Raw genomic sequence first — 12,945 nt, forward strand, 5'->3', positions numbered from 1 at the left:
CCACTAATAGATGGTTGAGGGGATATCAGTTAATGTCAGGGGAGTGGGGTTTGCTCCTACTGCAGACAGACAGTGGTGGCGCTGTATTCATATATCTTCATGTACTGAATCACAGTGAAGTGTATTATATATATAAAAAAAATTGTATTCTATGGCTATTTTTCCTGATACAAATTGTAAGCCTAGAAAATGGCCGTATACTCTTCCACCCTCCCCTCTTCATATACATGAAGGCTGTGCTCATGTGAAGGTGCATGTAGTTTCAAAGATGAAAATGGAATAAGCCATCGCCGGACTCTTCTAGGGGCAGATCGTCTTCCATGGGAACAAAACATCAGACACGCGGAAATCTAACAGGCCTGATGTTGCAGGAGAGTTTGGACAACCAAACACATTATATTAGTTGGCCATTCCTGCCAAAAATGTTGAGAGTATGGGAGACTTACACATTAGATTTATAGGCACTTATAATAAGGATCTAAGGCGGCAGTTCTCAACTCCAGTCCTCAAGGCCCACCAACAGGTCATGTTTTCAGGATTTCCTTAGTATTGCCCAGGTGATAATTCCATCACTTGTGCTATGTGAATGGAAATCCTGAAAACATGATCTGTTGGTGGGCCTTGAGGACTGGAGTTGAGAACCGGTGGTCAAAGGGGTAACTGTTCTCCTTGTGGAGAGTGACAAGCAAGGCCTAGCATGTCTGAGTGAGGAGACTTATATGCCATGCGTGCTCCTCTGGGAAATTAAATATGCAAATTGTCTCTAAAGAGAGGAAGAGGACTTGAGCTCTAGTGCCACCTATTGGAGGCAGCAATCCCAAGTAAATATCGACCCTTTAACGAGCCTTGCCACATGACTAAGCATAAAAGCCAAACCAGTATCTCAATTTGCAGACAGTGTTTCGTGGTATTGCCCCTTGTCAGTGCAAAGTATGATAAATCCCAGTCTTAAGCCTCTCACCTAGCCAAATTAGATCTCATACTTTGTACTGACGAGGGGCAGTACCCCGAAACACCGTGACTGCAAAATGAAATTCTGGTTTGGCTTTTATCCTAAGTCCTATGGCAAGGCTCGTTAAAGGGTTGATATTAACTTTCAGGATTGCTTCTTCTAATAGGTGGCGCTAGAGTTCTAGTCCTCTTCCTCTCTGAAGAGACAATTTGCACACCTATAATAACTAATTGGTCAATCTTCCGTGCACTGGCTTCTTGAATATTAATGAAATGTATAAAGGCCAACAAAACGTTTCATCTAATAATGACTAATAGTAATGAAATACACAAATCAAGTTACTCCGAAATCTCATTTATTACAAATATTAACCATTTACAACTTTTTGATATACAAAATAAGTTCCTCTAGCTTCCATTACAGAAGCAGGTAAAAAAAACACAATACAACATGGCAATCTCCGCCTCAAAAGAAGAATTCAATTAATCAAGACAAATTAAATGCATCAGTAGCAACAGAACGGAGACATTTTTCAATAAAGATATTGACTTCCATTTATAAACCAAAATGGCCCAGTACCTAAAGGGTATTTTTCTCTCTATAAAATATAAAAGCAGCCTTCCAGCCTAACACCACAGATACCTTTTTGGTTTAGTTGACAAACCCTGCATGACCTCAATTGTGCATGAGATTATGGTAATCGGATCACTAGGTAAAGGTGTCAAATATGTGACCAGCCCAAAGGACACATTAATGGGCATGCTAATCAAGGAGGCCAGCTTGGCACCCATGCATCTGTATAACAGATCTAGCTAGCTAATAACTCCCACGGCTTGTCTCCAAGACCTAAAGATGCACGACTGGTAGGGAGTCAGATAGTTGGGACCTACATACCACTAGAATGAAATGTTTTTGGGTCGAATGGACAGCTCTGAAAGGATGATCATTGACTAAAATGGCCATCAGGAAAATTTAAGAGGACCATACTTCTGGCACGGTGCTTTCCTAGGACCATATTTCTGCCGCGGTGCTTTCCCTGGACCATATTTTTGTCATGATGCTTTCCTAGGACAATAGTTTGGCACTTCAATCCAACGAATCATCTAGTGATAGGTCATCAGTGTCTAATAGGACAATCACTATAAGAGTCTTTTGATCACTACAGATTTTTATGTGGATTTTGAAGTGCATGCACTCCAAAATTGACAAAATCTTATTTAAATTTTGTTTGATGTAGATTTTCAGGAGGTTTCGCTTAAAAATTAACATAAAAAACGCAGTGTGAACATTCTCTAATATGGCAAATGAAGCATATATTTATACACCACGCAACAGTAACTTGACTAGAGGAATTAAAGGGAATGTTCAAGCTTAAATTAAAAGTGTGCAGTCAGTCTATGTGACCGTGTTCACACTGTCATGATTCCCCTGTATTCCTTGAGTGGATGGGCAGTCATGTTGACTAGACTTATTTGGCTTCTCTCATTAGAAGATAATAGAAAGAAGCGTAAAAGTCTAGTCGGCCAGTGACAGCAAGTATGAAAAACTAACGTTTTCACGTGACTGACCACTCTCCTGGGGATTACACTGTTACAATTCGGCAGTCTGTAATCAAATAGATAAAGACAAATCTGCAGTCTAATGTAAGCACCATTCTTCCTTACTACTACCTTGGTACTTAACGTTTCAGCTCAAATCTACAGAGTGGGGTAACTTTAAGCTCATGGGCAACAATGCAAAATCTGCAATAAGGACCCCAACTCTTGTAAGTGTTTAATAGCATTCATCTTTTCATATGAACCAAAAGGAGAATTTGGGCCCCCCTAGGCTCCAGGGCCCTGATGCGATAGCAACTCCTGCACCTATCATAGTTCTGCCCCTGAGAGCAGTGAGGTACACCATATACCAATCTATTACTCTGGATTTCACTGCGGATTTAGGGGACGGTGCCACGTGACACACACTTTTATTGCCCTTGCCAACAGCGATCGGCTGTAGGTATTGAACAGTGAATAAACAGAACGGAGAAACTGCTGCTGATTTCACAACAGAAATGCTGAAGTGCTGCCCTGTAATATCAGGAGAGCACAAGACAAAAAAAAAATAAATGAGAAAAGAAACAAGGGAAACCATTGCATCTTTGAGCCACAGTAGATCTTGGTGACCTCTTACTAATAAGTTATCCTCACAACCACATTAGTCTTACAGGTGGGGCTCTGTACTAAGTCTGTGCGGTCTCCGTATGTGGTAAATTCGTCATGCCTGTCAAAAGTCACAAAAAAAAAAGCAGAATGATTTAACCATCACATTGGGAGCAACATGAGGAGACATGAGAAGATCACATCAGTGGAGAGCAGACGTCTTACCACAACTCCATTCAAAGTCAGAAAGTTCCGGTGTCGTCGATAGTTCTGTGGGGTGGTCACACTGGAAAGCTTTTTAGGAGTTCCTATGACTCTTATATTCTTATGGCAAAATCCTTTGAAGTAAGAAACTTCTGATATGTTTTTTATAATAAAATGTAATTTTTGTGACCATCAATACAAAGAAGAGTCTGGAAAGATTGCCGTTTTCACATGGTCAATTGAAGAACAATTGATAGACCGACAATTTGCAGCAGTTCACCAATATATGACATATTCTTTGTAACCCCAACCGATCAGCACTGACACGAGTCACGTGGCAAACCGAAGGGAAATACTACAACTGTAAACTGCAGGAGATGGCAGCTGTGGCACTTATGCCGAATGCCCGCTAGCTGATGCCAATGTTGTGTGGGGATCTCTAGCATGGCAGCTGTCGGGTAAGTTACATGTGTAGGGAAATGTGATGCTTTATAGCGCCTTTCTAAAATCGGCATCCTAAAGTTGCATTTTCAGATTTTAATCACTACAAATAGGCAAATCCTTCCAAAACTGATCTTCTGACAAAGTGATCATCAATGTAGCCATGATCTCAGCCCACCACAGAGGTTATTGGAAATCTCTGACATAACAGTGCTCTATGGATGTGGAATCCAGCAGAAGCTCAGACTGAGAGATGATACACGCCGAGTGGTGGCAATAATAAGTAAGGCCCTCATTGATGGCGGGACTTTCAGAGTTTGAGTGGAGTTAACTTTTTTTTTAAAAAAACTTAAATCATCACCAAAAAGTGAACAAAAAAGCATCTTATGCAAAAAAAAAAGTTAAGTTGATACTTAAAGGGATTATCCAAACCTACGATATGGATGACCTAATAAAAGATCAGCAGGCACCAACCACTCGGCACCCCCTCCGATCAGCTGTGAGTGGCCGTTCTCGGGTGCCGCAGCTCAGTTTCTATTGAAGTAAACGAGAGATGAGTTGCAGTACCTCACAATGGCCACTGAACTGTGTACAGAGCGGTTTCGCTTCATACGCTGTTGTCATCCGGCCGCCACAAAAGCGGCAAAACACCTGAATGGTGGGGCTACCGAGTGTTGTAATCCTGGACAACCCCTTCAAATAACAGTAAGAAAAGTATATGTTATTTTCCCTATAATCAAGTGACATAATGTAAGGCGAGAGGAGAGGACTGAGGGGCACAAAACTCTTTGCCAACAATGGTGTTCAAATGGCAGAATTTATTCTAGAGGAATTAAATTTGCATAAGGCTCAGATTTGTAAGTATTTTGTGGTTGATGCTCACAATTGGAGGCCGGATGTGTTTTATCCTGTGGCGTTTTCTGGTAAATGAAAAGAAGAGTATGATGCTCATCAATCCAAACATTATCCGGGACATCTAGCATCTTTGTTTGCCAATTTTCCAATTAATTTGATAAGTTTTTAAAGTGGAATTCCAATTCCATAAAGAAACATCATATCTTTCGGATATTTCATCACTTCATGATCAGACCTACCACTGAGAATGGAGGGGCTGCACTACCGATTCAGTATTGAGCCCCCTTCACTGTTGTTCTCTGCTTAGCAGCATCCCCGGGAACCTGCGGTACCGTCCAATTCATGTAAAGAATTACAGGGAAAATATTTTTTGCCTATACAGCGCAGAATAGGCCATTATAAAAAAAATAACAGAAGTTTTGTTTAGGTCTTGAGTAGACCAGTTTTAATTTATGCACCATGTCTGGGTTGTCTGCCATCTTGATTCCTTCTTCCCCCAAGTGCAGGATACTATTCCCTTGATGCTTTTCTCCTATCTAATGGATGATAGTGATAAGTGACATCGATATGCTGTCCCCTGATGTTTCCGGCAGAATCTCAGTGTCTTCTAATAGATGTACAGGTGCATCTCACTAAATTAGAATACCATCAAAAAGTTAATTTCAGTTCTTCAATACAAAAAGTGAGACTCATATTATATAGAGTCATTACAAACAGGACTTGGCTAATGTCCACACGGCCAAAAGTACCAATACCTGGTTTACAAACAGTATCACGGTGCTTGATTGGCAGCAAACTCGCCTTGACCTTAATAGAGAATCTATAGGGTATTGTCAAGAGGAAGATGAGAGACACCAGACCCAACAATGCAGACGAGCTGAAGGCTGCTATGAAAGCAACCTGGGCTTCCATAACACCTCAGCAGTGCCACAGGCTGATCGCCTCCATGCCACGCCGCATTGATGCAGTAATTGATGCAAAAGGAGCCCCGACCAAGTATTGAGGCATTTACTGAACATACATTTCAGTAGGCCAACATTTCAGATTTTAAAAACATTTTTCAAGCTGTTGTTATAAAGTATTCTAATTTACTGAGATAATGACTTTTGTGTTTTCATTGGCTGTAAGCCATAATCATCAACATTAACAGAAATAAACACTTGAAATAGATCACTCTGTTTGTAATGACTCTATATATGAGTTTCACTTTTTGGATTGAAGAACTGAAATAAATTAACTTTTTGATGATATTCTAATTTAGTGAGATGCACCTGTATATACAGCAGAGTGTGTCTCCTGTGTGATGTATAACCATCAGTCTCAGTGTCTCCTATGTGATGTATCTACAGCAGTTCTCAGTGTCTCTTATGTGATGCATCTACAGCAGAGTGTGCATCCTATGTAATGTATATACAGCAGTGTGTTGGGTGGGGGAAGAGTATTAAAATCACCTAGAGGGATTCAATACAATTTTTATATAATGGAGGGGTGAAATTGTATATGTAAATAAGGTGGCATGAAATAAAGTAAATATTGAGGAGAAAATTCATGGCGAGTGCATCTTTATATAGGGTTGCATTTAAGTGATGTGCTAGTATTCAGGGAAAAACTCTGAAGGGGTGCAATGCTATACTGGTGCTCTGAACCCATAAGTCAAAATGTTCTAGTGATATATACACAATTTCAGAATACAGCAGTGACAATGATGCTAAACTGCTTTTATACACAGGTACCTTGGCAGAACCCTGCAGGCCAGGAGGTCAAAGAAGGTCATCCACAGAACTGTGCACTAGTGATACCATAACATGGAACTGTTATGTAGTCAGTAACTGTTATATACATTAATACTGAACATCAGCCACAGGAAACTAAATGTCTTATTAATGACTGGTAAATGGTGATAAGGCTATAAAATCAATCCACAAATTTGTAAATACACAGCTATGGTTAGAGCCTTCAGTGTACGCAGAGCTGCACTCACAGTTCTGCTGGGTGCTAACCGAAACAAGGAACAAGCACCTATTTACAGGGAATGTGTCAGCACCATTTTCAAGAACTACAGAAAGCATCATACAGAGCTTCAAAATATAAACAAGAAAATGTACAGTATATATATTTTTTTTTCCATCTTCATACTCACCATCTATATCCTGCTACAATCCAGCTAACATAGCGCATGCTGAAGCCGTAAGTAGTCCGCTCAGTGGTGCACACGTGCCACCTAGTCCTCCACATGCAAATTCAGTGCTGTGATCCCGCCCAGCCTGCTTCAATTAAACGTGCCCTGCCAGCAACCTTATCACGCCCGACACAGGGCAGCAGGAATATGAATATTCATTAGGAAAGGCAGAGACGTGATTTGCGGATGATTGATATTTGCCGTTTGTAATATTTATCGGCAAGTTGAAGGGACATGCCAGTGAGTACACATAATTATATCACTATACTCAGTGTCCGGTGAGGTACATCATGGATAGAGCAGTTTGCTCTGCCGACAGATTCCCTTTAAATGGTTTCTGGTGTAATTTCTACTTTTTCCAGAATGCTAATAAGGCTAGGCTCACACATCTAGTGCTGCGCCAGAATCCCTGAAGGAGCCACTTTGGACACTGTCTGGCCTCTGTCCTGGTAGGGTTAGTCTTTTTTTTAGATTTGCACAAAAATATGATTTTCCACGTTTTGTGCACATCGGAAAATGACACGCTGCCAGGACGGAGGCCAGACAGTGTCCAAAATTATGTTGGGGTTTCTGGTAGAATAATGTTTTTCAGGAATTCCAACTAAAACCCCATTGTGGTACTCAACAGCAAGCACTGTGTGTATGAGCCTAGTCTTACCAGAATAAGCTACAGTATGCGAAATCATTGAATCAGGAAAGAATGCTGGGAGATTTCAGCTCTTAAGACTGCAGCTCCTTAGAATTGCACAGTCTGTAATCTTGGATCATTATAAGTAATGCAATGTAAATTATCACACTCAGTTCTGTATGTAAATTATATGTATGTATAAAAGGTATTGAATGGTGATGACACATACACAAGTAAGCTTGACATCATTTCCACACAGAAATAGAAGCGTTCCTTTGCGAATAAAGTGTGAGACAGTTTAATAGTGGTCTTTAATTTATCAAAATCTAACAGGTTGTAGATATATTAAAACAATGGTCCGTCTAAAAGTGAAGCAACAATGCAGTACCAGAATCATGGCCAAACTTGCACCATTAAGGGCACTTTGAAAACAAGGATTAAAACCAGACATGTATTTCCCACAGCAGAAATCAGAGGCTGGTACAAACGTTTTTTTTGCCATGGAACGAAGCATATCAGCCCTATCCTCTATGCAGAAACCACAAGAAATAAGTAACAAGCTGCTTTCTTCCATGGGACCAAAATGATGTGTGAGCACAGCCTGGTGGGGTTCTGCCAAGGTGTCTGTCCTCTTATTTTTTTCCATCAAAGACATAGTCCAACACACATGTGAACAAATCCGATATAAGGTGGGAATGTACAAGGATACTGTGGAAAGAAGTTACCTAGAAGATCCAGACATAACATTTCTTCCTAAAAAGGTTACCCAATATTGGAGGCCAGTGAATGGTAGAAAAAATTGTGGGCAGCCTGTCCGATTTAGGCTCATGAATATCCTGTGTAGACGACGCACATGAACATGGATCACATCTACAGACCTGTACTGATAAAAATGACGTTATGTACTCAGCAAGTCTTTCTCTATAGGTCCTTACTGAAAAGGGGCTCTCTAATGACCCAAAGGATACATCACACCAATCACTGGAAGCCCAAATGTTGGGACTCCCAGTGATCTAGGCAAAGGCAACAACTCCTATTTCTTCAAATAGAGAGAAACCAGATCGCCTTTAATGAATGTTACCACAATCGGCCCCATTAATTAGATCAATTAACCTCCCAATGATCATACTCTGATTATCATACATATCAAACATATTCAATGGAATCATTCTGAATTTTTGGACACAAAAGAAATGTCATGTCTGTCTCTTCATGGTCTTTGCCTCCTGCAGGAAAGTAAGAGATAAAACCAGCTACTGCTCACGATCCAGAAGAGGATGGTACGCAGCTTCATTAAAAACATATGATAATATATACGCTGCTCAAAAGATGATGGGAACACTTACACATCTCAGTATAACCCAAAGTCACCTAAACTTGAGGGATATAAATCTGTGCAGTTACGGAGCATATGCAACTGTGAATGTCACCGACTTTGGTGCAAATGAGAGTGATGAAAGGTGCACAGCAGAGACTACATCAAAAACGGAATGGCTTTACAGGTGGAGGCCACAGAGCATTCTTCATTTATCCTTCCGGTTTCTTCTCTTGTTTTGTCTCTGTGTCACTACTGGTAGCATGACGTGGGACCGGCTACACGCTCAGATTGCACAGGTCGTCTGGCACTCCCAAGAAGGCGCACCCAAACAGTCAAGAGCAGGAGCAGATACTAGGACACATGCTGTTGGCGGGTGGAGAGCAGGGGGGGGGGCGGGTGGAGAGCAGAAGGGAGAGAGGAGAGCAGAAGGGAGAGAGGAGAGCAGAAGGGAGAGAGGGTGGAGAGCAGGGGGGGGGGGCGGGTGGAGAGCAGGGGGGGGGGCGGGTGGAGAGCAGGGGGGGGGCGGGTGGAGAGCAGGGGGGGGCGGGTGGAGAGCAGGGGGGGCGGGTGGAGAGCAGGGGGGGGCGGGTGGAGAGCAGGGGGGGGCGGGTGGAGAGCAGGGGGGGGCGGGTGGAGAGCAGGGGGGGGGCGGGTGGAGAGCAGGGGGGGGGCGGGTGGAGAGCAGGGGGGGGGCGGGTGGAGAGCAGGGGGGGGGCGGGTGGAGAGCAGGGGGGGGCGGGTGGAGAGCAGGGGGGGGGCGGGTGGAGAGCGGGGGGGGGGGTGGAGAGCAGGGGGGGGGGGCGGGTGGAGAGCAGGGGGGGGGGGCGGGTGGAGAGCAGGGGGGGGGGCGGGTGGAGAGCAGGGGGGGGGCGGGTGGAGAGCAGGGGGGGGGCGGGTGGAGAGCAGGGGGGGGGCGGGTGGAGAGCAGGGGGGGGGGCGGGTGGAGAGCAGGGGGGGGGTGGGTGGAGAGCAGGGGGGGGCGGGTGGAGAGCAGGGGGGGGCGGGTGGAGAGCAGGGGGGGGGGCGGGTGGAGAGCAGGGGGGGGGGCGGGGCGGGTGGAGAGCAGGGGGGGGCGGGTGGAGAGCAGGGGGGGTGGCGGGTGGAGAGCAGAAGGGCGGGTGGAGGGCAGGGGGGGGGGCGGGTGGAGAGCAGGGGGGGGGCGGGTGGAGAGCAGGGGGGGGGGGGGCGGGTGGAGAGCAGGGGGGGGGCGGGTGGAGAGCAGGGGGGGGCGGGTGGAGAGCAGGGGGGGGGGGTGGGTGGAGAGCAGGGGGGGGGGCGGGTGGAGAGCAGAAGGGCGGGTGGAGGGCAGGGGGGAGAGCACATCTCCCAGCAGCAGGATTGGTATGTGTACCTTTGTGTGAGAAGAAACAGGAGGAGCATTGCCAGGACCAAAAAAAATGACCTCCAGCTGATTACTGCCAAGCATATCAGAAACTGGCTCCATGAGAGCGCCTGACGTCCTGTAACAGGACTGGCGCGCTCAGCCCAGCACCGAGGAGCTTGATTGGTATTTATGATAGAACAGCAGAATTACCAAGTCTACCACTGGAGACCCATTTTCTTGTGGTATGCTGCCTGCAATGCTATACAACGACAGGTTTGTCAGTGGGTCAGTGATGGACTGTGGAGGTATGCTCTGAGATTCTCCTAAACCTTCACATGATCCAATGGCAGCCTGAGCTAAGTTATAAAAATTGTCAGAACTTACGCTGGTGCAATGGGCCCTAGGTTGCAGGAGAATGACCGGCCTCATATGGCCAGAATGTGTAGTCAGTTCCTGGATGACAATGGGTTTCAAGCATTGATTGGCCCTTATCCAACTGAGAAACCTCTGGTCCATTATGCATCAGTGTATTAGACACCGCTAAGTAGCATAAGGTCCAGGAGCCCACTGATATTTAGATCCAGGTCTGGGAGGAGATCCTCCAGGACACCATCTGCTGTCTCATCAGGAGAATGCTCAGATTTTGTCAGCTGTGCATACAGAGTCACATTATCAGTTACTTTGATGAAATTCACACAAATTAGAACTGCTGGATTAGATTTTACTTAGATTTTTGGGTGAATTAATCCAGCCCTCAGCTGGTTGATGATTTTGGTTTCCACTGACTGTTGATACACCATTATGATCTCAAAGAATTACACCATTAATATGAGTAAAGATTTTCAGCTTGAATCTTTCTTTCGAGATCGGATATGTGATTTAAGTGTTCCCTTAAAGTGAACCAGTCACCTGATTCATACTGCCCAAAGCACGGGCAGCATGAATGAGACCCAGGCTGCACGAGTGCAACCAGATATATTTTTATCAGAATCGTTCCAGTGTTTCGAAGACAATGTAGTAGGAAGATCTGTTCACTGACCATATTGCAGAGACAAGACTAGTCTGATGCCATCCCCAGCGCCGCTAAAAGTGATTAGCAGGTCTCCAATGTGTGCAGATAGGGAGAGACCTGTTAATAACCTATAGCGAAGTGGAGTCTCTGCATATTTTTCCTGAATGGATCTTTATACTAAGTTTTCTTCTAAACGTTGGTGTGAAAATATATTTGGCTGCCATTGTGCAGCCTGGATCTGATTCATGCTGCCCGTGATTTTGGTAGTATGAATCGAACAACAGATTCCCTTTGAGCAGTGTACATTAAAGAAAATGTGTGTGAATTTTACAGGAAGTACTTACAACTTAATGAAAGTCAGGATACAATATTAAAGGGACACTTAACACTAGAAATGAGGTTGTAACACAAGAAAAGTTTAGATTGCATGGCCGCCTCCATCGTCATTTGGGAAAAATAGAAAGAAAAAAAAACCCTGCATGCCTGGAACATACTGAATTTTTTATTTTGGGAGAGGTGGAGAAGAGTAAGGGGGGGGGGGGTGTGTAAAAACACAAATGTGATATTTATGTATACTTCTCAATAATATGGTATAGTCTTTACAGTTATTTTTGCATGCAGAATATTTGACAAAATTTAAGACCAACAAAAATGCCACTAAAAACACTGAAAAATGTTGTGTGTGTTGTCAGCCTTAGCCCTGCTGGAAAATCCTTCACTAGGACCAAAGGGTGGAATGTGGCTTCTTGGCATAACCTGAACTTGTATTATTGGTGGCTGTGACATCAGATTGAGAAGTAGATTATATTAAAAGGAATCTGTCACTAGGATCAGCCTTCCTACGCCAACTATATGGAGCATGCAGGTCATAGAAAGTTAATAAAATGATAACCTGATATCTGCGATCCAATGTCTTATTCCAGAGAAATCCACATTTTTCTTGTAAATGAACTCTTAAGATCTATGGGCCGGACATAGATCTCCCTGATAATCTGCCTCCAGAGCCTATGCTAAATGAAAGGGGGCATTACTAGTCTGAGACGTGTAGATCAGCAGAGCAGACTGTCAGTCATTACATGTCTCACACTGCGAACGCCACCTTTCATTTAAAATAACTCTGGAGGCAGATTCTCACGGAGATCTATGTCCGGCCCATAGATCTTAACAGCTCATTTACAGTCTAAGAAAAATGTGTATTTTTCTGGACTAAGAAATCAGACCTCAGATATCAAGGTGCATTTTATTCAGATTTCTATGACCTGCATGCCCATATACACCGCTTAGCAGGGTTGCTCCTACTGGCAGGTTCACTTTAAACAGTTCTTTATTTAGTTTTTAAGTGTCCCTTTAATATGGGGGCTCCAGCCAAAGTCTAGACCCTTGGTTAATCTCGAAGTCATGTGTTGGGAGCAGTGAATCAGTGATATCGTGGCGGGTACAACTAGTCTGGAACAAAACTGTTACAAATTAGTTAAATATTTTGGCGATAATTAGTTGCTGGCATGGATTGTTCTGTACTTATATAGACGGCAAAGTGCTTCACCAATAGAGGAATCCTTAACATTACTGTATTAAGAGAACTTCATGACTACCTCCAAATAAGCAGAAATAGTCACCATGGGTCTAGACTTTATAAGCAAGACTTTATCAACTTTCATAACAAAGTAGTAAAACAACCTGATAACCTTAACCCCAATTTACAAAACTTACGGTAGGATAATCTGCCTCTCCGGTTCCAAAAGCACGTGCTGAGAAAGTACACAGATGGCATTACTGATCTACACCAGAACGAGTGCGGCACATATACAACAGGCTAAGGACGCTCAGGTGGGGAGATATATTAAAGGGAACTGGACATGTCCCCAAATGCAATTAAACTGAAAATTAACCC

At 43.8% G+C, this 12,945-nt stretch overlaps 1 protein-coding gene across 3 annotated transcripts in view; it reads right to left on the reverse strand.

The window, feature by feature from the left end:
• RBM33 (RNA binding motif protein 33) overlaps positions 1-12,945 on the reverse strand; it is a 130,633-nt gene that overhangs the window by 14,236 nt on the left and 103,452 nt on the right. The window contains exon 18 of one of the 3 annotated variants that reach the window (XM_073677696.1): positions 3,079-3,214. The exons of the other annotated variants lie outside the window; for them this stretch is intronic. Within the exon in view, the coding sequence (XP_073533797.1) occupies positions 3,209-3,214 (6 nt within the window). The 3' untranslated portion in view covers positions 3,079-3,208. Of the gene's footprint in view, positions 1-3,078; positions 3,215-12,945 lie in introns of those variants that run through there. 3 annotated transcript variants of the gene reach the window in all.

The sequence above is a fragment of the Phyllobates terribilis genome, unplaced genomic scaffold, assembly GCF_046119375.1.
Source record: "Phyllobates terribilis strain yellow unplaced genomic scaffold, ASM4611937v1 Scaffold_4__5_contigs__length_816908805, whole genome shotgun sequence".
Classification (NCBI taxonomy): Eukaryota; Metazoa; Chordata; class Amphibia; order Anura; family Dendrobatidae; genus Phyllobates; species Phyllobates terribilis.